General features: G+C 41.8%; 2 protein-coding genes across 3 annotated transcripts; one reads left to right on the top strand and one right to left on the bottom strand.

Annotated features, from left to right (window-relative positions):
• Positions 1-357: 357 nt before the first annotated feature.
• Positions 358-14168, bottom strand: elac2 (elaC ribonuclease Z 2). 2 transcript variants are annotated; one of them, XM_044051839.1, is made up of 24 exons: positions 13689-14168; positions 13015-13065; positions 12830-12900; positions 11810-11874; positions 11547-11604; positions 11222-11290; positions 11017-11145; positions 9922-9983; positions 9766-9824; positions 9203-9275; positions 8983-9095; positions 7595-7687; positions 7345-7483; positions 6786-6871; positions 6386-6507; positions 6135-6228; positions 5345-5483; positions 5171-5209; positions 4917-5026; positions 4077-4176; positions 3877-3997; positions 3376-3454; positions 2281-2425; positions 358-1263 (listed from the first exon to the last, which is right to left on the bottom strand). In XM_044051839.1, exons 1-24 carry the CDS (start codon positions 14027-14029, stop codon positions 1003-1005), a joined length of 2619 nt encoding a protein of 872 aa, XP_043907774.1. In that variant the 5' UTR covers positions 14030-14168; the 3' UTR covers positions 358-1002. The 2 variants fall into 2 exon arrangements, with proteins under 2 accessions (XP_043907774.1, XP_043907776.1); XM_044051841.1 differs by having other exon boundaries at positions 6135-6225.
• Positions 14169-14344: 176 nt separating this feature from the next.
• tbc1d17 (TBC1 domain family, member 17) lies at positions 14345-24316 on the top strand. Its single transcript, XM_044051544.1, has 17 exons — positions 14345-14447; positions 16167-16262; positions 16347-16424; positions 16520-16631; positions 17166-17349; positions 17439-17547; positions 18519-18689; positions 18789-18914; positions 19006-19109; positions 19266-19360; positions 19455-19571; positions 19666-19766; positions 20068-20167; positions 20838-20935; positions 21683-21799; positions 21894-21980; positions 22516-24316. Exons 1-17 carry the CDS (start codon positions 14421-14423, stop codon positions 22687-22689), a joined length of 1896 nt encoding a protein of 631 aa, XP_043907479.1. The 5' UTR covers positions 14345-14420; the 3' UTR covers positions 22690-24316.
• The last annotated feature ends 1649 nt before the right edge of the window (positions 24317-25965 follow it).

Raw genomic sequence — 25965 nt, 5'->3', positions numbered from 1 at the left:
CTTATTTGTTAGCAGTCACTTTGTTTATATAGGCGTCTAGCATGTTAGCGTGGAGTAGCATTTGTAAATTAGCACACAAAACACATGAAGCTACTTTGTTGAACCACATTCCTGTTAACACATGTTTTAGTTCCTTTAATCTGAATTCAAGAGTCTATCAACAACTGTGTGCTGTGACGCAAAATCACACATTTTCTCTATATTTGGAGTGGGAGAGAAAATAGTTGACACAATGATAGACCAGCTACTGCTGCTGTCTCTTTCGGCAAATATGTTCTGTAACAAAGAGTTTAAACTTTTGAGCCGATAAAAGATCATCAAATTTATTGAGAGTAAATCATTCACGGACAATGGCGATCATGGTTATTTTTTTTATTTAAAAGGGATCAACACAAAATGAAACCCAGTCTAAAATTCATAGTGCGTTCCACGACTACAACTGGAACTAGGAAACTCAGAGAAAACCCCAACATAGGCTTCCAAGATGGCTCCCACTCATGTAAATAGTAAAAGCACTGCTAGTTTTACTATTAAGTACACTTTAAGTATTACTTCTTTAGCAGTAAATGTACTGTCCTATGTTTAAATGTTGACATGTTGCCACGCTGTTACGTTTTTTTGTGCGACTTCTCAACTGGAACGCGGTTAACGGCGTACATTTAACGCAGCATGTCGGTAAACTACAGGCATAGAGGCAGGTGACCCAAGTTATTTTCTTAAGAAATAACTTATTTAATCCCCAGAATCTAAAAACTAACCTAATTTCTTGGAGTTTGTAGAGGCTGTTTACATCATGTTTTTCAAATTGGACAAAACTACAAATTGTGTGGTATTTCTTTATTCATTTCAACAAAAATCCAAAACCTATAGTCATAGCTTACTAATTAATGTACAACGCAAAAAACAATATACATTGCGTTTTCTTCAGTCAATCCACACACAAGCCAAATTAAACAATCTGAAATTCATTTAAATAAAATGCCTAAGTCATTTCCTCTTAGCTCATGTTTCATAAAGTTTCTGTCTCTTTGCGTCGACGTCAGCCTCCTCCTGGTTGCGTTTGGCACCACGGGCGTCAGCCTCCACCGTGGCAGTCATGGCAGCGACTGCTGCGCTGTTCACCTCGTAGCCGCCGCCGCCGCCTCTTGGATTTTTCAGCTCCCTCCTCTCTCTTCTCTCCTCCATCTCTTCGATATCGTTGGCAAAGAGGGTTTTAAGTGCGGGGATGAGTCTGGGAAGGGTTTTAAAGTCGCCGAAACGAATCTGAGAACAGGTGATGAGGAGGAAGGTTTAGAGAATGCACCAAATCCATGATTGCGATACATCACGATATTGACGTCACAATACGATATTAACACAATATTGCAATATATATATATATATGTATTGGGATTCCCCCCCAACTGTATAATCATGGCCATAAAGTAAACTTTCATCCAATAAAATAAAAGATTTAGTTTATACATCTTGTTATAAACATTTTTATGTCAACAAAATAGACCACAGACGGTATCTATAAATGTGCAATACAGAAAAATATTGACAATTAAGATATAAAAATTGTCTTTTTGCTGCATATGATTACCCCATCACTAGTGTAAATTAGGTTGACTATTTTCTCAATTAATCGAGTAATAGTTTGGGTCCATAAAATGTCAGAAAATGTTAAAAAAACATTGATCAGCTGGAAATGATGTTGTTCTGGAATGTCTTTGTTTTGTCCACAAACCAAAATGATTCACTTTTAATGATTTCTTTGTTATCTAGAGCAAAGAAACTAGAAAATATTCACATTTAAGAAGCTGAAACAATTTGGAAATCTTGTTTTAATCATGAAAAAAAACTTCAAACATAGTTGATGAATCATTTAATAATCGAAGAATCGAGTAATTGTTTCAGCTCTAATGATTTCTTTGTTATATGGAGCAAATAACACCAGAAAATAATCATATTTAGAACTTGTTTTAGTGGCTTATAAAGCACTCAAACCAATTAATCGGTCTATTAACTGGTTTATTTGTCCATCTGTCCCTCATAACTGTCCAATAGTTTGCTTGACGGGCTTCAAAGTTGACAAGTGTGTCCTCTGCCGACTTTAGCAGAGTTTGGACGAGAGATATCGGTAAAAATAGGACAGTTAAGAAATTTCAAACTGTGATTCTGAACTTCAAAATGCGATAGGGGACATTTATTGTTATTGTGGACCGTATAGTGAGGTACCCTGACACCCACCCTTACCCTTGGTTTTTTTTTTAAACACGATAATGCAGCGTTACGTACTCTCATGTGGTCGAAGGATATCCCGACTTTGTCGGTGAAGTCCTCGCTGAAGAGCGGGATCTTGGCGTAGCGTTGGCTGAAGTGGTTGAGCACGATGAAGTCGGCGTTCATCTTCACGCCGATGCCGATGGCCTGGGACGTCGTGCTGCCGGGAAAAATAAAACGAACAACAAGTCACGTTTAAGCGAGAGACTCTCAGGGGAAAACGTTCCGGCGCTGATATCGTTCACCACAGACATAAGAGACACCTTTGTGGAGACGGATGCACACTCTGCCGCCGTAAAAAAGGTGAAAAGAAATCAATGGCAATCGTCTGTGGAGGGTGAATGAAATTTAACAAGCTACTAAAACCACAACTGCAAACCTCTGACAGCTAATCAAGTTATTTTGTCTTTACGTCGCCGACAGTCTGCAATTTTTTTTTAAATAATTGTATCCATTTGTGCGAATTGCATAAAAAGGGACAGTTCAGGATTTTTACACAAAATCTAATCCAGTTTACGTCTACGATATTACAGGATTATGTTTTTGCCACTTCCTTTTGCCACAAGATCACTTCTCACACCAAACTTCATAGAGAAAACGAGTGATTTTACATCAAGAGTAAACATGAGTTGTTGATCCATCGCTGCCTCCATCAGTAACTTTAAATGTGTTATTTGAAAAGTTTTGTCTGTAAATGAGGCAGCAGTAGACCAGCAGCTCTACATGTTCCCACAAGTTAAAAACGCTGATTTTCTCTATGGGGTTTGTTGTTTTTAATGAGGTAAAAGCCTTTTTAAGTGGCTATAATCTACTTTTTACCTTGTGTACCAGTTGGCAGTTAAATACATTTGTGCAAATTACATTAATGAAAAAGTGTAGTTCTATGAGATCCTGGCACATCTGTGCTTTGAGCGCCCCCTGTGGCAAGAAGCTGTAACTATCTACACTCACGTTTGTCTTGAAACCACTTAATTTCACAATTTAAAAGCAAAAAAACATCAAACTTTAGACTTAATCAGACGTAATTGTCATGACGCGAGCCTTTTGTTAAGTGGCAGCCACGTTACCACGCTAATAAAACATGAACTGTTTGGGTGACGCTGTTTTCACCTGTGCCTCTTCTCCACGGCCTCCTCCTCTAGCCCGTCCTCCAGCGTCGCCTCGTGTATCAGCAGCGTCGCGTCCCTCCCTGCGGCAGACAAAACAGACAAGCACTTATGGTCTCTTTCCTGGTCCCACAGGAAATCAATCAGGTAATCAAGCCCTGGCACGCCCCCGTTTGTCTGGCGAGCATGAGCCATTTCTAATGAACCGGCGCGGGCTGGGATGCACGCTCGCTGCCGTTCCTCTTGGACCGAATCCAGTCAAGCAATTTAGGAGGAGTCAATGAAGTGGGATCTCACAGGAGCCATTTAGAGGGAGCCTGCCAGCAATGAGAGTGATCCAGAGCGGCGAGAAATATCGCATAAATTATTCAGATCGGGCCCCGTTTGGCGACGACGACCCTACGTGCATCTCTGGAATGCATAAAGTGCACGCTCAATTTGCCATTAGCTACAGCGCTGTCAGTGTGGAATACACTTCAGTGGGACGTGCTCTCTAATCACTGACCGATGCGTACGAATCCATCGCAGGGCATGGTGTCGCCAGAGAAGGCCAGTTTCCAGCCAGACTGGTGAGTGAAGCTGCAGGCGAAGGCGTTCTTGCAGTGATGCACTGTGCACGTCTGAAACTGAGGCACAAACACAGGGGGATTATTGGGATTATTGGGAAAAAAAATGAGGGACGTTCGTGCTCAGACGGACGCAGACCTTTGTCAGGTTGTTGTTCTTCAACACGGCTCTGATCAGCGACTCCGTCCACTGTCTGGGCGACTCGGCGCCATCGCACAGACACGCGTTCGGGATGAGACTGAAAGCAAACGAAAGACGATGTCAGCAAATCGAACTCGAGCAGAAATATCAGTTAATTTTAAGTCCATTTCAAATTAAATTCAAGACAAAAGAATGAAAATATAACCCACACACTGTTCAAAGATAATCTAAAATAACAGTAACATTGTACAAATGTGCACAAATACATTGTCCTCAATGTTGTTTACTTTTGGAATATTCTAAGAACAATAACACGTGCAGACAATCATCGAGATCAAACGCTCACAATAGCACCTTTTCCTTAAGGATCATCTTTGTTTAATTATCGTCTTCTAGCCGTTTGTCATTAAATTTGCATTTTTCCCTCTTCTCTCAAACCAAATTTAATACAATTTAATACTTTTCAGGGACTTAAATTACTTAAATTAAATTTTTATATGACTTTTAAAGGATCTCTGGGTTTGTGAAGTGAAGCCTGCATTCTCTTGAGTGGCCACCAGGGGGCAAACTCTACTAGTTTGTATGTATGTCTGTGAGAAAATGAGCCAACTTCAGTCTTTGCTCTAGTTTTTAAGACTTCATTGTCTCAGTGACGAGTTTCAGGTCAAAACAGCACTTTTATTTTTTAAATGAAGATCCCATTTTAAGTCAAATAAGTCTAAAACCATGGTTCTCAAGCTGTGGTAAATGGAGCACCAATGGTGCGTGAGCTTCCTCTGGTGAAAAGGAACTTCACGACTCATCAGACAAATCAGAAATAACCACGTCACCACATACTTGACGTGGCTGAGGATCTCCTCACAGTGCTCGTGGTACCGGTTGAGCCAGGTCATGATCTGGGACGGCGCGATCAGGGTCACGGGGCTGAACGCTATCCCCAGCGTCATCTGGAGGACAGAAATGTGACGGCGTTAGAGGCTGACATTTGAACGCACAAGAAGGTGACATTTAAAGTACTTTATAGAGAAGATGTTTGATGTAAAACTGGAAAAAACAAACGGAAAAGATGAACTAATAAGCGTTATATTTACCAGTGCTCTTTTCCTCTGGTACAGCAGATTCAGCAGACCCTGAAACAAAGGTATGGAGGTTAAATATGATGCAGAACCAACTATGTAATCCACCAAACCACTTTTGCATGGATTCACTGAGGAAACAATCGTTAGTCAAAGACCTATCCGAACGTTCTCTGCGGGTGCTTTTACCGTGTGATGGTCGGCGTGCAAGTGCGAGATGAAGACGGTCGACATCTTGGACAGAGCGACGTCCACGTCCTCCCCGTAGTGTCTGCAGAGCTGACCAAAGGTTCCCTCTCCACAGTCCAACAGCATGGACTGACTCGGGCTACGAGGGCATGAAAACTATTTAGTAAATTGGTGTAGAATGAGTCACCTTATAATATTTTAAACTCCTGGTTAATAGGAGATTAACCAGGAGTGCACATAGTCATGATAGGGCCCCACGCAAGTGGGGGAGAGCAGCAGTTTCCTGACCTCACTTTGAAATCCGCGAAACCATGTCTAGCTTATTTTACGTAGGGTGCAAATCGCCAAAATGGACACCACAATTCCAAATTGGCCGACTTCCTGTTCAGTTGAGGCCACGGTTACAGTCGACTTTTTTGTTCATCTTGGTCTAGAACATCTTCCCACCAGGTTTCGGGTAATTCGGTGGAACTCAATGTATGCCGAAGTCATAGAGCACTTTCGTGGCGAAGGGTCGAAATTCATCAAAACCAAAAATTCTGCAAAAACCGTCTGACAACTTTTCACCTATGATGCGTCTTGTACAAATTGGAGTGTTCTTTAATGTTGGTACGATAAACGCGATCGGACGACTTTGCTCATTTTACGTAGGGTGCAAATCGCCAAAATGGCATAAAAAGCAGAGCGGAAAATGACTTTTTAGGAAAAAAAGTAACGATTAATTCAGAAAAGCTGAGCAAATATGACATTTAAGAAGTTGTTTTTATTTTAAAAAATCTGTTTTTCATACCTGATATTCACCAAAGTGCCACTGACATTTCTGATCTTCATCGGTTGAGCTGATCCCGTCCCCAAGAAAACCACCTCTGGATATTTTGGCTCTGCTGTCAAATTTTTTTTTTTACAAATTACACATTTTTAAAATATCTATAACTCTAAATCACAGTGTTTTTACACACACACACACACACACACACAAATCCACAATCTCGGCTCTGTAAAGCTAAAAATATCCGCCCGTGTTTGGCGAGGAGAACTGACCGCAGGGATTTGCAGCATCAGTGGAGCAGATCCTCCTGCACTTGTCCACTTCGTCCAGAAAGTTCGGGACGTCTGAAGCCTCTTTCACAAACTCCTCCGCGCTGCAGGAGGGAATCGCGTCTCTGTAACGAAACCAGAGACACAGAGTGAGGAGGAGGAGGAGGAGGAAGCAGACGAGGGGCGACACACATCACTGCCCTGCAAAAAGCACTGGTGAGGAAAACAGGGATTCTTCTCACAGTGATGATTCTACAGCGTTTGACAGAAACAGAGCGGGAAAGAGAAAGAAAACACGCCGACACTTGTGAGATGAGTTTTTAAAAGTAGACGGAGGTCGAGTGCAACCGTCCGTTCTAGTGATGTTGCTTAAATTGGGGGGGGAATTGAAGGACAAACTGACCTTTGCCACTCCATCACAGGTCTTAGCTGGAACTTGAGCAGACACTCGGCTCTGACGTTGGGGACGTGGAGAGCAGCCCGAGGCTCCTGAGGGCGAGAAAACACTGTCACTGTCACCACCAGGATCTTAACAGTTCATCATGATTAGGGCCCGATATTATCATATCTGTGTCTTTGCTTTTTATTTTGTTTTATTTTGAAGTGCGTTAACGTGCAGAAGAACTCTTGAAACGTGGCATTTACCGAAACTTGGTGGGAAGATGTTTTAGTCCAAGATGAACAAAAAAGTCGACCGGAAACATGGCCTCAACTCAACATGAAGTCGGCTATTTGGAATCTTGGCGTCCACTTTGGTGATTTGCACCCTACGTAAATGAGCGAGACGCAACAAAGGCGAAAAGTTGTCGAAAGGTTTTGCGGATTCAGGGAACTGCTGCATTCCCCGGCACGCGTGGGGACGCGAGGGCGAATTTGATCTCCGAAAGCAAAGGTGGAATTGCAGATTCAGCCACAGGGTGAAAAAATGTGTTTCGGGTCTACTGCTCACATTTATGTCTGACCTTTGTTCTGAAGGACCTGAGCTGAGGGAAGATCTCGGGGTGGATCATGTTGAGCTGAGCTTGGATCTTGTGGCTCCTGATGTTATAGTCGGTGCACACCTGCTCGTTGAGGATCAGGTGCTCCGTCGTGGATGGGAACCTGCGTGAACGCGAAGAAGAAGAAGAAACACTCGCTCTGTGAGAACGTCTGTAAAAATAATAAAAAGGAAGGTAGGCAGGCGTCTCTTAGAGAAGGAGAAGACTCTCAAACCTGTCCATCCACCCTTTGTACTGATCTGTTTTCAGAACAGACTCTGGAGTCATGTGGACCACCAGCACGGCAGAGTCCTCTCCGGTTTGGTATCTAGAACAAAAGAGAGAGAAGATACTTTAAAGGTACTATGACTTCCTTAAAGGAGACATATTATACCCTATTTCTCCAAGTTAAAATAGTTCTCTGGTGTCCTAATGAACATGTCTGTGACATGCTTTGGTCAAAATACCATAAGGATGAAGCTTCATAGTAGTTCAATAACCCTGCCAAAACCTCCCCTTTCAGAACGCTCGGTTTTTTGCATGGTCCCTTTATATGCAAATGAGACACAGGCAAACACACACCCACTTCTTCCAGGGGGTTTCTGATTTGTCCTCTTTACAGCGCTCAGCTCCTGTTCCCTCCCCTCATTCCTCTCCCCCTCCCTCCACTAGTCCTACATAAGGATCAAGCCGAACAGTGCCGAACTGTAAATCAGTTAAAAACACTTAGGGACAGCACCAATGATCACCGGTGGCGAGCTGCATAAACTGCCGCTGTATGTGACTGTATCAGACTGAGTCTGTGCGCTGGTTATGGAGGACGTACTGAACAAACATTTTTAATTAGGACGTGTCAGAATGGTCAGTTATGAGCTCTGTGTGACCTTTTCTTAAAAATGTGTGTGTTTGTACGTCAGTGAAATACAGTCGCTGACTAAATACGGCGACCGCTGGTCGCAGTCTGATGTGAAGTGGTGCGAACACACGAACACACGTTTGCTGACTTTATCCAGCACATTAGCTTCATATATATAAAATCCTCTGTAAAACACTGTGCTCCACTGTGCAGCCACCAACAGCACACTTGTCCCTCCACGTTGACATAATACCGCTCTTCCTCCCTCGCCTGCACTCTCGCAGGGACAAGGTGGAGCTAAGGTGGAGCTAAGGTGGAGCTCTCCAAGTAAACTTACTGGTGGGGCGGTAACATTCGCGATGAAATGCGCATGCTGCCGTCATAAGCGCAGGGAATTCAACATTGCGTGTTTTATTGCCTATACTTACACTAAGGGGGACCAGTATTCTTTTTCCATACTTTGGCCTCCAGAGTCCCAAATATAAGTATTAAAATGATTAAAAAGTTGATTTTGCATAATATGTCCCCTTTAAGGGATAGTTCAGGGTTTTTTGAAGCATGGACGTTTGAGGTTTAAACACATTTACGTCGGAACTCAGAAGTCGGCAACCGAGAGTGACATCACCTCCGGGTTCACCGCACTCCAAGAAGACAGAAGCAAAACCAGTCGATAACGACGCTGGGTTCAATTTCTGGCTCTGCTCGTCTACATGTGTCCTTGAAGTGTCTTGCACTTACAACTGTCCCGTTAAAAAGTGTCCACTCACCGTCTCAGTTGACCGTTGTTGCAAACGGCGGCGACAAACTCCTCAGACGGACACTCGACAATGATAAAGACGGGTCCCGGATCAGTGGGAGTGCACACCTGCTCGGGACGAATCTACGACGACAACAACAACAACAACAACAACGCTGTCAGACTCAGGAGACGCGACACAGCCACAGTAAAGGTGTAACTTAAGGTAAAAAAGGACTCTTTCCTCTCACCTCTTTTCCTTCGTACGTGACACTTTTCCCCGCCTTCAGTTCTGCGATGAGTGGACCGATGGCTGCTGTGCCTCTGCAGGGGAAAAGTATAGAAGAAGTATGAATTTATAAAACTCCACTTAAATACATCCAACGTCTGGTTATGGCGTCAAACAATACAGAAAAAAATTATAATACTAAATTAAATTCTGGACATTTTATTCACTATTCATAGTCATATTTCTTGCCAAACGCATAATTCTCGTCACATTTGTTTCATGTTAATTATACAGATTCACCCTGTTGTGTTTTAATTATCTTATAACTTAAATTTTATATCCAGTTAAGTGTTTGTGTTTCTGAAGGAGTAAGCGTCTCCTCTGGGATGAATAACATTAATAAATGCTGTATTTTACATTCAATTGAAAAATTAAAACAGTTTATATTACTTCTTGTTCCCACAGACACAAATCTGTACTAATAATAATAATAATAATAAAGAAACGTATGAAATTCCAAGTTATATATATTATATTATTATATAGCAATAACAGACGTTTTCTGCGACACAAACATCTACTCACACGGGAAGTCCAAGCTCTCGAGCCTGAGCCACCAAGAAGTTTCCTTTCTTTGGGTGAAGCTGTGACCAGAAAAGAGAAGAGAAGAAGATGAAGATGTTGTGATTCAAACACAGTTTTAAACATCACATTGCAGTGTGAGGATATTCAGTCTCTTACCTTACATATGAAGGCGACCACCAGGTGAGACGCGTCTCTGGTGACTCTGGTCTGTCTTTCGCCTTAAAAAAAATAATAAAGCTGATTTATTCTCTCATCATCGTCATCATCCTCTTCTTCATGTAAACCTGAAATTAGATGTTGTTAATCGTTCAGATTATTATTATATCCATGGCTTTGCAGTCGTTTTTGAGGGCGTTAACGTGCATAAAAACTTGTCACAGAAGGTCAGTTATGGTGACAATGCGAAATTGAGTTCCACCGAATTTCCCGAAACTTGGTGGGAGGATGTTATCGACAAAGACGAACAAAAAAGTCGACTGTATCCATAGCCTCAACTCAACAGGAAGTCGGCCATTTTGAATTTTGGCGAATTTGAATGAACAAACTCACGGCATAAATAAAAGTATTGTCATAAGGTTTTGCGGATATAAGACGGCATGGCCACGGCAACTCACGGCGACCATTCACCACGAAACAGGAAGTGCCCTATAACTTCGGCACAAATTGAGTTCCACGGAATTTGCCGAAACTTGGTGGGAGGATGACGAACGAAAAAGTCGACCGTAACCATGGCCTCAGCTCAACAGGAAGTCGGCCATTTGGAATCTTGGCGTCCATTTTGAAGTGAGGTCAGGGAACTGCTGCACTCCCCAACTAGCGTGGGGGACACTTGTGTGGAGACACGAGTTCTAGTTATTACTTTATTAATTTCAGGGTCAAAATTCTCCTATCACATACCGTGGTATATACAGTATTTCTGATTTAGTACCACAGTTTGAGAACCATGGACGTACAGCACCAGTTCATGTCTAACCCTAACTTTGACCCAGCTACTTAACCGGTCCCTCAAAAACGTGGCTCTGCCTCATTCGGACCAGGTTTTGGCTTCCAACGAGGACTGCTGGTGACACGCTCAAATATAAGAACCTATTCTTGTTTCTTAAATATCAAATTCGTGAGTCATAGATGGACAACATGGAAACGTAATCCTCTTTAATTATTTGTCTGGTTGACTTTTTCCTTTGCCCTCAACTCTCAGGATCAGTTAATCCCTCAGAGACGCCTCCAGGCTCAACAGGAAACTGGACTCACCTGGACTCGTTCTCCAGCTGTTCTGGTCCACGTCGTCCGTCTGTGACGCAGCAGGACTTGGAGGACGAAGAGGAGGGCTGCTGGACCTGGGTGACGACTTCCTGCCAGGACTCTTCTGACCCGACTGGGCTGAGGAGTCAAGTGGGAAAAGAGTGAGTGGACAACAGACACACTTTTAAAAAAAAAAGCAGAAGAAGACACTCACCGAACACTGGCACCTGATAAACTGTCATTGTTTCGTCCGAGTACGTCTCTGCGGTGTACGGTCGAACGGCTGCGAGAACACGACACGGTAAATAATCAAATATTGTCATAAAATGACCATGATGTCTCACTGGACATTAAGAAAACAACAACACAGCTCAGAGCACAAGTATACTAAATATCACGTCACTTCTTTCTGCCACAAGATTCAAGCACTTTCAATAACCCGTGCCTATTTTGGGGGCAATTTTCAAAAACTTTCAAGGACCCGTGGGAACCATCGAAATATCACTTTTGACAAATTCAGTAGAGTAAAGTGAACGTACACAGCTTGATGTTGTCCAGAGGTCCAGAGAAAGACTTGATGGCGTTGATGTAGTTGTCCTTTAAATGACGTGACAGAGAGAGACAGAGAGACAAAGAGACGGTGGACATTAATGTGTTATATGTCAAACTCCTGCAGAGTGTTTATATTGGGGGTTGAACATGATACAGTTTTCTTTAATAGCAATTAGGGTTGCAAAATCCAAACAAATTAAAAGGAATTTTTTTTTAATTTAAGATAATAACAAATTTTTTTGTCTCTCACCAGCTGTGGAGGTCCAGAGAGGACACACTCGGGGACACCGGTGTCCCTCAGGGTCAAGATCATCCCTGCAGTTATGACGACAACACACAAGAATCACATTTATCTGGTACAAAAACATTTTAACACTCGTTTATCACAAAATAGTTCAGAAATATTGTAGTCATCAGCCCGACTCACGTGATGCAGCAGCAGGTTTATCAATCGATCACTAAATAGTTTTTTTCAGTAATTTAAAACAAGTTTCTGTGATTTTCTGGGGATTTCTTTGCTCCATAGAACACAGAAAGTCATGAAAACTGAATCATTTTCATTTTGTAGAAAAAACAAGACGTTTGAGAACGTTGTCATTTCCAGGTTTAGTAAACGATTGACATTTTATAAACAAAACAAGTACTCAGACAGATTAATTGATGATTTTAACTTGTTTAACGACTCTATAATATAATACCTTGTTGATTAAGGCTGAACAATTCATTGAAAACACCATTCTCAGATTAAATATTGTCCTGGTCTACCGAAAAACTATATTCTACAGACAGGCAGAAAGAAAGAAAACACCTCTGCACACAGTAGTTGTTATTTTAAATGTGTTTTTCAAACCCCTCCAATAACAATCGTCACAATTAGACATTATTCACAATCCTGCTTCCCTACTGCTGTGTGTTTTTCTTTTTGATTTAAGTGTCACATATTCTCTATAAAATATTACATTTTGTATTAGTTTTAGGAAATTTCTGATTTTTATGTTTCAAACCTGCAGTAATAACTTATTTTAGCCACTTGGGGGCGGCAGACTCAAACACAGCACAGGGCATTAATCCATATCTACCTTCTCTTCAGTGGACAGAATGAATGACTGGAGCAGATAAATGGCTCTGTGACGCTCACCGGCTGCTCTCTGACTGCGTCTGCCTGTCTGATCCTCACTCACTGATTACTGCTGCTTTTTTAAAAAACAAAAAATTTATTATTTGTGTTATTTTAATCTCCCCCAAAACTGATCAGAGAGATGTTGCTGACCTGATAAACCTCCCACGTTCGCCCAGCTCAGTCTGGTCAGGAAGATGTTGTCCAGACGAGCAGCTCGAAGTCTGATGGGGGCAAATAAATCCATGTTATCTCTCGAAAACAAATCAGACCCCAGACGAAGACCGGGATGATGTTTTTGTTTTGTTTTTTACAGCGTGACGGACGACGTGGCTCACTTGTGCTCCTGCATGAGTCGCTGAGTTCCTTCACCACAGTTGAACAGGTACCTGCAGCAGAGAAGAGTCCAGGTTTATTTCTGCAGCACATTTCAATCAAAACAACCTCCGCTCACCAAAGTAATACAGATAACTAAAACATAAAAAAACGCTAGCGTGGCGATAATATTGTACATCCCTACTTATTGGACTTTTTACAGGTATGTTGGGAATGCTTGGGCTGATAACAATACTGATATATAGGCGTTTACCAATATGTCATCTTAAAGCCAATATCTGTCAATATCAGGCCAATAACATGGTGCATCCCTACTTCAATATTGGACTTTTTGCCAATATCTGATATGTTGGGAGTGCTTGGGCTGATAACCGATACCAATATATGTGTTTGCCAATATGCAATAATATATTGTAGAGGCAATATCTGCTGATCCGATACCATGCCGATAATATTGTGCATCCCTACGTTAATACTGGACTTTTTGCTAATATGTTGGGAATGCTTGGGTCAAAAAACCATACCAATATATACAGTATATGTTAGCCAATATCCAATAATACATTTCAGAGGCGATATATGCTGATACGGTGCCGTGGCGACAATATCATGCATCCCTACTTTGATATCCCTACTTTGAACTCAAAGGACCTGGAGGTCCAGGTGTTGACAATACCTGTTGTACTCAGAGAAGACATAAAGGGACGCGGACGTGTCTCTGCTTCCAGCACCGACCACCTGCAGGTAAACCGTAGTCGGTCCGTGAAAGTCCCCTCGTCCGATCCGTTTCTCCTTGGTTTTCAGTTTCCGCAGCGGTTCGTTCTGCTTGACTTTCCTCGTCTTACTACGGTCACCACTGTTGTTGTCCCTGCTGTGGCTGTTCGTCGCCATTCTACGTAAAAGGTGGGAAACAGTTGGAGAATCCCGGCGTGAAGCAGCGACAGCAGCAGCGGAGAGAGTGAAGCCTTTCGCAAATTGATACGTAAACCACCTTAGCTTCAAATGGACCGTATTCATACTAAATATTTAAAATAATCTATACGTCACACGTCTGTACATCACAACTCTGCTCACTTTCCACGCATGAAAGTCATTTTAGCAGGAGCTTTCATGAAGAAACACATGTACCGCGGTATATCCGGCATCTAAAGATGACGTAGGTACTTCTTTATCCGTCATTGGCTTGTGGGGATTTATGACGAGCAGGCGGGCTCACCAGTCATCGTAGGTTTTGACGAGAGAAGGCGTGACCATTGCTGTTCCGACTCACTCGAGGTTGTGATTGGTTCGCCGCTTACTGGGTGACTCGACGTGGGAGGGGCCTTGCGTGAGAAGGAAGTGTGACGTAATATTTTGTTGTGGTGGTGGAAGAAGCCGAGCATCGCAGTGACTCGAGCGACAGAAGAAAATGGAGCAAAACGTTGAAGATTACAAGGTATTGAGACGCTTTAACTTAACATATGTGCCGTATTTAAATATGTGAACGCTGACAGCACTTCCCCCACAGCTGTAACTTGATATTTTCCCTGAAATTCCTCGAGCTTTCCGGCGATGTTAGCTACCGTTAAATGCTAGCCCTAGCCTTCTTCTCGGTAACGTTAACGCTAAAATAAACCTGTCAGATAAACGTTGTCTTCCGGTTAAATATAAGACATGTAACGCTCGCCGATATATGTATCTACCACCAGGGAGTAATATTAGCCGTCTGGTGTCATTCGAAGATATTTTATTACGATGAAGTTTGTGTGAAGTTTTTCTTTTATACTTTATCTCTTGTCTCTGGTGGAGTGACCTGTCAGACCGGATCATGTGACAACGCTGTCATTAACGATCTGTGGTCCGTGTTTTACACAATTACGTCACACATAAAAGCTCTCTATATCCATTACCGATTAAATTTGCTTAATCTGTGATCGGTAATGTTGTTGTTGTTGATCATTTTGGTGACATTTGATGAGTACGTGTGTGTGTGTGTGTGTGTAATGTAGGGCTGCCACTAACGATTGTTTTCATAATCGATTGTACTGCAGATCATTTTCTCGATTAATTGAGTCATCATTCGGAAAATGTTGATCGTTGTTTCCCAAACCTGGAGATGATGTTTCTCAAATGTCTCGTTTTGTCTAAAACCAAGATGATTCAGATGCAATGATTAATTTGTTATATGGAGCAAATAAACCAGTAAATATTCACTTTTAAGAAGTTGAAAAATGGTAAGAAAAAAGAAATGGTTTTAATCATGGAAAAAAACAAAATAGTGTCCTAAATATATCTAAAATTATTTTTTATGACAGGGACAATGCTTATTTGTCACCAATATCAAAATCACGTGACATACTTTCTATAGTGAAACATTAATATTTAATGAATTAGGAAATGTGTCATCCTTGTGATATCAATAATAATATTAGTTTTAGATCATTCTTTTTTGTTTTTTTTGTATTTAGTAATTTTACCTCCAAATGGTGTCCAAGCAAACTTTTACTTAAATCCTTCTCTCATACACCAACTAATGACATGGCATTTCCTTTTGTTTACATTTATTATTAAAAATCCAACTTCTTATTTCATAGTTTTTGTTAGGAGTAGCAGAACATGTTTTATGGGAGGCATAAAGAAAATGATGGTTTTGGTTTGGAACTAAATGCTTCTATTTATTTATTGATTTATTGTTCTGTGTTGGTTACTTGTTCTTTGCTCCATGTAACAAAGAAATCATTCAAACTGGATCTTTTTGGTTTGTGGACAAAATGAGACTTTTGAGAACATCTTTATGAGCTTTGGTAAACACAGATTGACATTCATCAATATTTCCTGGCATTTTATTGACCTGGACCCTGATGTGCCTCTTTAGGTTTGTTCGCTCGCTGCAAACACAGACTTAGACAGCACGTAGCCAACACAGAAAAATAAATAAAGCATTATTTCCTATCCGAAAATATAATTTTCCTGAATTTTCTTACATGTGATGCTAAAATACAAAGGAAATTACAGTCACTCACCCCAGTTTGAATTAGAGTGCTTGCTGCTAATTGCATTGTTTTAAATCATGATTTGAAAATGACCCTAATTCAATCCATGTTAGAAAAACACTTTACCATTCCTGTTTCTGTGAGCTCATATTTACTGTTTGTGGGATTTTCTTCCTCCTCAGCTGATTTTTGAGAAGGAGGGCGTTTACCTCCACACAAATGCCAAGAGGAGTAACCAGGAGACCACCATCCCGGGGTTTATCCGCATCGTGGAGCGGGTAAGTCAACACGTCGGAGACATGACTCGTGCAGTTGTAAGAGCGGGGAAATCAGGAAAATCTTTGTCATCCTTTGTTTTTTAGGCTGGAGTGCCTGCTCTCGAGTGGAGCCCCCTGGAGTATGAAGGTCGCAGAGCCCCTGCTGTTCTCTACTCCAAAAAGGTCTGTGATTGATTATGTGTTTGATATGATGTGAAAATGTTATTCTCGCTCAAATGAAAAATCTGACATCATCAAGCATATCTTGTCCGATTTAGGATGGAGAAGCAGGGGAGGAGGACACAAAGTTCGACCCTGGTTATGAGCCAGACTGGGCGGTGATCAGCACTGTGAAGAAAGAAAGGCAACACGTTCCAGTACAAGACTCAGGTGCAGTTTCACAACTGATACTTTATCCTAAACCAAAGTCCATAGAGAAAATCATCAATTTTACGCCACAGCACAGAAGAGTTTTAGATGCACTGTGGCCTCTGTTAATTAGTTAAAATGTCACATTTTTGCGACTTCTGTTTGTTTTGTGATTGACCTCAAACTTTTTAAACAAGGCAGCAGTAGACAAGCAACTCCTGCAACTGCAAGCTTAGTGGTGCAGGATAGTGAGCATTTTCCAAACTTAATTTCCATTGAGAGAAAGTTGTTTAATAGCAGGATTAAGTGGGAAATATCACATTTTTGGGTCTGCTGATACTTGGGCCAAAGAAGTAGGTGTGAGTGGTCTTTATTCACTTTGAAACAAACAAAATACTCATCATCCTGTGGACAAAACAAGAAACAATCAACAAATTAATTAACCATGAAAATAAGGAGAATAATTATTGTTTGCAAAAAACTTGTTTAGTTGCATATAACCACACCTGAAAAGGATATGTGAAGTTAAAATATCCCTTTTTCCACTTGGCACAGGTCAGTGGTCGTTCTCTCTGCCGCTCTCGGAGCTGTACTCTCTTCGGAGGGCCCGCTTCTCTTTGGGTCGAAACTTCTTGGTGCTAACGAGTCGAGGAGGACACCCGCTGCCTCCCCTCCACTTCCACAGAGGAGGAACCAGGGAACTTCTGCGGGCCATGCATCGCTACATTGTCCTGGATCCGTGAGTGTCACGTCTTTATTGATGCATCACATGAGTGGGGAAAAAAGAAAACATCACATGACTCCTGTTGTTGTTGTTGTTGTCTGTAGGTCACCGGTTGACGGGCGGCTCTTCCTTGCTTACCCGCATGACTCGGGTGCGCTCTCTCAGTCCTTTGACAAGCTGCACCTCTTTGACGACAGCACCGATCTGGTCTCGGTAATTAAGTCTTATTTACTTTTTAATGCAGGGAACATGGAAGGAGTTAATGCACGGTGCATTTAATGTTGTCAGTGTTACACACAGTAGTAATGTCATTAGTATTGTAATATTGAGGGGTGCTGCCCCTTTATGATGCATTTTATTGTTTTCAAAGCTCCCACTTGTATTCTCTCGCAGTCTGTGAGTAAAGGGTAAACACAGCTCCCCTCATTTTAACAAATGTGATGATGTCACAACGTCAAACAGTGGAGATTAAGTCCGATCAATGGATGGACAAAGATCAAAATGCCTCCGTACGCAATGAGATCGAACGACAACCAGGTGATCAGACCAGAGATCTGGACGATGTATGCATCTAGGATTGATGCCTACCGAGAGCCGCGTTTTTCAGTTTTCAGCGATTCAGTTTGGTACAATACAGTACGAATAGTACCAAAATAACCAGCCCCAACCTTTCCATTCTTTGGCACCTTTTCCTTGGGAGTACCAGAGTTAAATGGTACAGGTAAGGGTGGCGCTAGACCAGCTTGAAAGTCCAAAAACGTCGCTCCCTTGTGATCGCTTGCATCGTCATACAAAGTTTGACGTCTTGTTAAGACAAACAGCCACAAACCGAGCAGGTGTTGTGTCATTTCGTAAGTTGTCGGTGCGATGTCATGCCACGCACTGAACCGTAGCGTGGCGGAAACACAGCGACGTGTGCTCCGTTGCTCGTCACTCAAAATGGAAGCAACAACCAAATCGAAAGACATCTGTCCTTCTGTGGCAGTCATGTTGGACGTATACTTTCTACATATTTCTGAGATTCTGTAGTTGACCAAAAGCATCCTTGCTGTAACTGTCAAAGAACTAATCAAGAATCGCTGTGTGTTCAAAAGACCAAAATGAACAAAGAAGCTAGAAGACAAACCCACTGCTCACTCAAACTGAAACCTCTCCTCCTCTTTTCTTTCTTCCTCCTCCAACAGAGATTTATCCAGGACCCGTATGCCACCACATTCGGCGGATTCTCCAAAGTCACCAATTTCTTCAGGGAGGCTCTTCGGCCTCCAGACTTCCCCGCCCACTCACGTTCCGCTCAGGATCCTAATCTGCCGCTCCATTCTGACGAAGAGCCCGGATTTGAACTCATCACCTGTGTAAGCGAGAGTGACGCCAACGGGGGTGTGTTAAAATGGACCGTGCGAGTCCACGGAGACATGAGAGTTGCTTATGTTTGTTAATGTGTTTCCGTCAAGGGGGTGGAGCTTGGCCCCAGACCTAACGTAAACAGAGGGCGTCCTATGGACAAGTGGGAGGAGTTTCTGGACCCCGAGGGCCGTGTGATGAACCCAGAAAAAATCAAAGATCTCGTGTTCAGAGGGGTGAGACTGAAAATACACCAACTGAGAATAGGTCTGTTGTCCTGTTTATGGCTTTCAACGGTTATATTTATGTAGTTGTGGCCTCTTGCAGGGAATCATGCCGTCACTAAGAAGGGAGGTGTGGAAGTTCCTCCTGGGTTTTTATCCCTGGAACAGCACAGCTAAGGAACGGGAGGACATTCTGAGGGTCAAAACGTCAGTCTTTTCTTTATTTTACATCCTTTTCATGGTTTAACAGTTTGGAAAAAATGTTATTGCCACACTTTCTTGCCGTAAGACAGCATTTTACAACTGGAAATGAAAGGAAAAAATTGCTGAAAAATCCCCTTTAATGCTCATTCGTATCTGCAGGGATGAATATTTCCGGATGAAGGTGCAGTGGAAGTCGGTCAGTGAAGAGCAGGAGATGAGGAACTCCCTCCTCAGAGGCTACAGGAGCCTGATAGGTCAGTGTTAAGATCTGCCACAGAGCAGTCGATCCATCGTCAGCTGCAGGAGACGCTGAAGCTGAACTGACTTCTTATTTTCCTTCTGTGACAGAGAGAGACGTCAGCAGGACGGACAGACACAACACGTTCTTCTCCGGGAACGACAATCCTGGACTGACGCTGCTGCACGATGTCCTGATGACGTACTGCATGTACAACTTTGATCTAGGTATTATACAGCTGGACAAACCTATTGCTGCCTTAATTTTACACTCAGATTATATGATTTGCTAATCACAGGTCACGCTTCTCTCTGTTTGCAGGTTACGTGCAGGGGATGAGCGACCTGCTGTCTCCTCTCCTCTTCGTCACTCAGAACGAGGTGGAGTCTTTCTGGTGTCTGACGGGCTTCATGGAGCTGGTGGTGAGATAAGTTTTCCTCTATTTCTTAGGATCAGTTGCCTGTGTGCAGCCTATGAAACCTAAAATAACGAAATATGAGTTTATATTTATCTGAATCGCTCTGTGGCTGAATATTGACTAAGGGCATTTCTGATTTTTGGGGTTGCCATGGTAATGAAAACAAAGTTTTATGATATCCTAATCATTGTTGTACTGTTGTCAGATCATTGACAAAGGTTTCAGACTCACCAGGTCTTTTTTCACATGTCCACGATACTGTCCCCCAAGTCTAACCGTCCTTGCCTGGTTCTGCTTCTCTGCAGCACCAGAACTTTGAGGAGTCTCAGGAAGCCATGAAGAAGCAGCTCCTTCAGCTCAGCATCCTGCTCAAGGCTCTGGACCCCGAACTTTGTGACTTCCTGGGTAAGTTTTCTTCTTATCCTTCGATTAAAAATAAACCTGTGAGGCAAAACTGGACAAGAGTGTTAAAATAATGCAATGAAACATGGTACAGAAACAAGAGGCTGTTCTATAAATGCCACTGTAATCCTTGAGCTGCTCCTCAAAGCTCAACATGCTGTGAAGCTCGCAGAAGTGATGACATTTACGAGGTTCTTTGAATGCGTCTTGTAGCCACATCTATTAGTCTGTCACGTAGGTTTGGCTGGAACACTTGAATGCTTTTTTAAAGTTAGTTAATAAAGAAGTTAGTTTGAAGGAAGCACAACCGCTGCTGCAACTTAAAACTAACTTCACAACTTAGATGTGTTGATGTTTTTAAATGGTTGTTTTCATTTTTAATCATCAGGAGAAAATCATGTGCTTAAAAGATGAGTGGGTATTTGCTTCGGCTCGTTATTATTGCTTTAGCTCCAGTTATGATAAGATGTAATGTATAATGGAATTATTGTGAAAGACATAAAGATAAAAACAAAGCCTCTACTTTAACTGGAATTCATGACTTTCATTGACAGGGACGCAGGGTGGGTAACACGTGTTTGAATCTGGGTCTTTATCTCTTTTACAATGAGCTCATTCTTCTTCTGCTTTTGTTTTCCAAAGTGAAAAGACAAACATGTTTTTGTCCCGGCAGATTCTCAGGACAGCGGCTCGCTCTGCTTCTGTTTCCGCTGGCTGCTCATCTGGTTCAAGAGAGAGTTTTCCTTCGAGGACATCCTCACACTGTGGGAGGTGAGTGGTACAAGAACACAGGTTATATCGCAGGCCAAAGACACGGCACGGCACGATTATAAAGATCAGGCTTTAAGTTAGGTTTTAAAACATCTGTAGATGATGAGATGGGAGATTGTTCCAGAGCTTATTTGGTTAGTTTAGGATTACAAATGATGGCATGGCTCTACCAGGGATTAGGTGTTGGAGGCTACTTCAGCAAACCACAGATTCTTGTGAGAAACAAAATGGCACTCGGGTTGTTTCACAAAATGTCATTAAATGGTAAAAATGTTCCCATGATGTTTGCAAATGATGATGTATGAGGGCCTTTGAATCCATCTTTTAGCTGCTGAAGGACTGAAATTTAGGAGGTTCCTTGAATGCATCCTGTAGCTGCTCCTCTGAGCTTATCATACTGTGAAGCCCACAGAGGTTAGGACATTTTCTATAGTCCTTGAATGCATCTCTTAGCGGCTCCTATCAGCTGAACATCCTGTGGAGCCCGCTGAAGTACTGAAATGTATGAGGTTCTTTTAATACATCTTGTAACTGCCCCCGTGGAGCTGGCAGAAATACTAAAATGGTCCTTGAATGCATCTCATTGCTGCTTCTATAACCGTAATGTCCTGTAGGGCTTGCTGAAAAAGTGAGAATAAAGTGTTGGAAAATGGATGGCAGTAAAGTTCACATGCTTCCACCTTCATGGCACTAAAGTTTGTAGGTGATCTCGTTCTCTCTCGTGCTTGATGCTATTTTCTTCCTCAGGTCCAGTGGACTCGCCGTCCCTGTGACAACTTCCACCTGCTGATCGCCTGTTCCATCCTGGAGTCCCAGCGGGGGGAGCTGATTGGCTCAGACCACGACTTCAACACTATTCTGAAAGTGCGTGTGTCGCGGGATCACTTCTTCATCGGCAGGCACAGGTTTCACCTGCGGGTTCACTGTGATTTTATTTTGTTTTTATTTTATTTTGCAGCACATCAATGAGCTGACAATGAAGTTGGATCTGCAGAGCGTTCTGTGCGGCGCAGAGGCGATTTTTCTACAGCTGGTTCAGTGCAAGGTGAGACGATGACAGCGGAGTTACAGGAAATTCTCAGTGAAAACAGCTGCTTTTCTGGGGAAAAACAGTTTTTAGCTGCGTAACAAAAGACTCACTTAATAAAATTTCCATAGATAACTTAAAAATATAATAAAATAAAATATTTTTAGTGAATCACAAATAATGCTTTATCTCATCATTACGCAGCCTTTTCTGACGGGAAATTTAAGTTTTTGTTGCTGTATAACCTGCTCACACAGAGAAAAACAGCGATTTTACATCACAGCATGCAGGAGTTTTTAATCCACTCCTGCCTCCGCCAGTAAGTGCAAGTGTATTATTTCGTGTTTTTAAATCCTTCAATCAGATTTACTGCAGTGACACAAACTGACCACATGAGGCAGCAGTAGACCAGCAGCTCCTGTGTCCCTGTGAGCTTAAAACACTGATTTTTGTGTGGGAGAGGGAGATGGTTTACAAACTTTAGTTTCCTGTTCCTTTTTTCAGAGCATTTACAGAAAAATTTAAATCAAACATGTCTGTATTTCCTGCTCAGGAGCTCCCCCTAAAGGTGCAGCAGGTGCTCGGCCTCTACGTTCCCTTCAGCTCTGAGGACAGCAGTCCTGACCCCGCCCAGTCCAGCGAGACGACACAGCTCCTCAGCCAATCACACGCCGGCGCTGCCTCCTCTTCTTCTAATGCAGCAGCACGAGTTCCCACTTATCCTTAAATCATGTGTGTATGTGCGTGTGTGTGCGTGTGTGTGAGCTGATGTATGGAAGATATTTATATATAAATATTAAAAAAAAGAATACATATATTCATATATACTGTATATGATCAAATGAAGGACTAGACGGAAAGTGTAGACCGGGGTTTACTGTTTGTCAGGGACAGGGGCCACTGTTGAGGCTGTTTTCTTTTGATTGATTGTGAATGTTTTGACTCTGTCGTCGTCTTTTTTGTTTCTTCTTCCTCCATCTTATATTTTCATGCGTTATTTAACGATTTAACACTTTCAAGTTTTGTTTGGATGTCCCCTTGTCCCCCTATGTCCTCCGTCCCCCCAGGGTCCAGGACCATGGATCACATAAATTGAAACTGGAACTTTCACCGACGTCGCCTGCTACCTGTCAATCACCCTACTGTCCACTGAGGGGGTGAAATAAAATATAATGATACTGATATGCAAATATTCTGGAGGGTAGTTGTCTTTGGGTGGTTTCTGCCTTGTAGTTCAGCCTCCGACCACTAGTTGGGAACAGGCTTTCTCTCGTCCTCCCACTCATCCCACAGGATGAAGAAAACTGACTGAAAACTGTTGAAAATATACAATTTTGGTTGGGGGGAATTGAAATTTATCACCTTATTGTCAAAATATCTGAATATTTTTAGTGAAATATCTTATCATTATGCCTGTATTACGATGTATATCTCAGTCTCCGTTAGTCAGTCCTCTAACGTCTACGTAAATGTGCCATACTTCATCATCTATTTTCCCTCTAAATGCGAATATAATTTTGACTAGAAGATCGCGATTTTGACTATTATCTAACTAAAATCAAGTGAGAAGTTTTTTTTCCCATAGCATTATTTTTGTGACCAGCAGAGCAGAGTTGCTGCCCTCTAGTGGTTAACTGCTTCTTCCTAGTTTTCACTTTTCAAATTGTTTTTTCACCGGGTTTATCGTCATAACCCACAGATTTGTCGCTTATTTCGCGATCATTTGTCACTTTCAAAAAGTTGGTTTCTGTTTAGCGTAGCCGATATTACGACGGGCATCTTTGTGTTTTTCTCCTCCTTTTTTGTAAAGTTTTACCATTTAATAACAAATAATACACACATTTTGATTTCTGTTGTTATTTTTGTGCTTTGTTTTTTTGTTCTTTGCAAACAGAAACGATGTAGCGTTATTTGTTTGCTGCCTAAAAAACACAGGTTTTGTTGTCACTGGGCGACACCAGATCTGAACACTAAATACATTCATTTGACAAAGTTTAGAACGAAAAACTCACACACTGCAGCTTTAAATAAACTCTCCACCATCTATATTTTGTCTCTTTTGTCACCTAAACGTTCTGAGAACATAAATAATGTGTAATATTTGCCTGATTATGACCGAAAAGTATAAATATTGACGTGATTCATTTTCCCCTGTCCCCTGTCCCTTGTCCCCTCGTCCCACTGGTCCTGAAAAAGGGAAGAAAATGAAGTTTTGAAGAATTTCTTTTGTTTTTAAAAGTCATTCCTATGCAAATGTTACCGCATGCCTTTGTTTGAGATTATATTTTAAATCTCAAACCTTGTTATTATCTGTTTTCATCACTGATTGTTGTCAAATAAATGGTCGTCTCTCACCGATTTCACAGGACATTGATTTCTTTCTTTTATTACTTTTATTTGTTAACATAGGATTCCTTCGCTCATGCAACATGCTAAGAATTTCTTTCTTAGCACGTTGTGGAGCTACGGTGGCCCTCGCATATAATATATATAATAGGAAGGTAGTGAAAGAAAAAACTTATTTTAGGGTAATTTTCCTGATTTTTTTCCTGTTTGTTTTTCTTTTCTTTTTACTTTTGTGCAATTGTTTTTATTTATTTATTGTTAAAGTTTAGCTCCTCATTCAGGTCATTGTATAAAAGATCTTAAAAGAAATTCACATTTAAAAACATTTGAAAACTTGCACCAGCAAGTGTTTTGGGAATCCGCAGCGTTTGTGAATATGCAGCTTGTTTCTCCTCCTGCATGTGTTTTGGGTCGTTGTGGGTCAGTGTGTTTGCACCCGTCAGCCGCCGTAGAAAAGAGAAAAACAGCTGTAATGCAAATTAAAAGTTGTATTATTATTTTTATTTTAAACAAAATTTGATTTTAAAAAAAGTCATCCTTAAAAGAAATTCTGGTCTAAAAATATGTGTGACCCTATCCTTTACTCAGTTTGTTTTTACCACAAAATAAATTGTGTTCCCCTCAGTTGCCTTCATATGTTTTACTTTTGCTTTAGATGTGGGGAATTTGTCAATGTCCCTTTAAAAAAAGAATTTTTTTCTACAGAAGAAAAACGATCTCAGAATTGTTCAGTGTTTGTTTTTGTAGTACCGACCCTGACCTTTAGAGGGTGCTGTGCCACAGTGGTCCCTCTCTAAAGTGTGTTTTCATGCGTGAAGAACAAACAAAGTTAAATTAAAATGACAAAATCACTTTATTTACAAATGATTTCACTTAGAAAACACAGAATCCTTCATATTTACTGACTTTATTTCTCAGTGAGACGCTGCAGACTTCTTCCCCGGTCATGAATAACGGGACATTTTTGTCCCTCAGTGTGTGAAATGTTACATTTATGTGTTTAACTTTGTGAACTGCTTGACCTTTGACCTCCTGCAGTGGGAGCAGCAGGTGTCTGACTGAGCAGGGAAAATGGATCCTCTGTCCTCTTCTGTTCTCTTCTGTTCTCTTCTGTCCCGGGAAATGAGCTGGAAAATGAGGGGCGGGGCAGCTCCGCCCACTTCTCAGGACCCGCTGCACTCCTCCTTTTGGCTGGTGGACGTGTCTCTGCGTCTCTTCGTCCCCCGTCCGCCCTCCGTCTCTGGTGTTGTTTGAATACAGCTGCGATGTTATGAATTTAAGCGGCTGTTTAAACAGACACTGACGATCTGTCACTCGTGTGCCATCGCTCTCCGCCTCCTTCTCCTGACCCCTCCTCCTTCTCTTGACCCCTCCTCCTCCTCTTGACCTCAATCCAAGTGTCAAAGTGTCCTCTCACTCGTGCGTCGGCAGATTATAATCTCTTCATGTGGTCATTATCTGTGTCTGATGATGAGACACAGATGTCTGTGTGTGTGTGTGTGAGATTGTTATAATCTTGTTTCCCCCCCCATGTTTACAAGTTAATCCCCAGAATTAATCCCTGACATGAATCTGTTTATAATGTAATCACAGGGAACTGGATTAACTGGTGCTTTCATGGGATTTAAGTCAACATTTCTGGATTAAATCTCAAACT

This window comes from Solea senegalensis, linkage group LG19 (genome assembly GCF_019176455.1).
Source record: "Solea senegalensis isolate Sse05_10M linkage group LG19, IFAPA_SoseM_1, whole genome shotgun sequence".
In the NCBI taxonomy this organism is placed as follows: Eukaryota; Metazoa; Chordata; class Actinopteri; order Pleuronectiformes; family Soleidae; genus Solea; species Solea senegalensis.
Note: the sequence above shows the minus strand (reverse complement) of the source record. Positions and strands in the feature narration are given on the sequence as shown.

Coding starts and splice junctions, on each gene's coding strand:
- elac2 (XM_044051839.1), bottom strand. CDS start 14,029: ATGAATACGGTCCATTTGAAGCTAAGGTGGTTTACGTATCAATTTGCG. Junction 13,066..13,688: donor GTCTTCTCTGAGTACAACAG/GTATTGTCAACA, acceptor TCTCTGCTGCAG/GTACCTGTTCAACTGTGGTG. Junction 7,484..7,594: donor TACAAAGGGTGGATGGACAG/GTTTGAGAGTCT, acceptor GCGTTCACGCAG/GTTCCCATCCACGACGGAGC.
- tbc1d17 (XM_044051544.1), top strand. CDS start 14,421: ATGGAGCAAAACGTTGAAGATTACAAG. Junction 19,767..20,067: donor CGGGCTTCATGGAGCTGGTG/GTGAGATAAGTT, acceptor GCTTCTCTGCAG/CACCAGAACTTTGAGGAGTC. Junction 20,936..21,682: donor ACATCCTCACACTGTGGGAG/GTGAGTGGTACA, acceptor TTTCTTCCTCAG/GTCCAGTGGACTCGCCGTCC.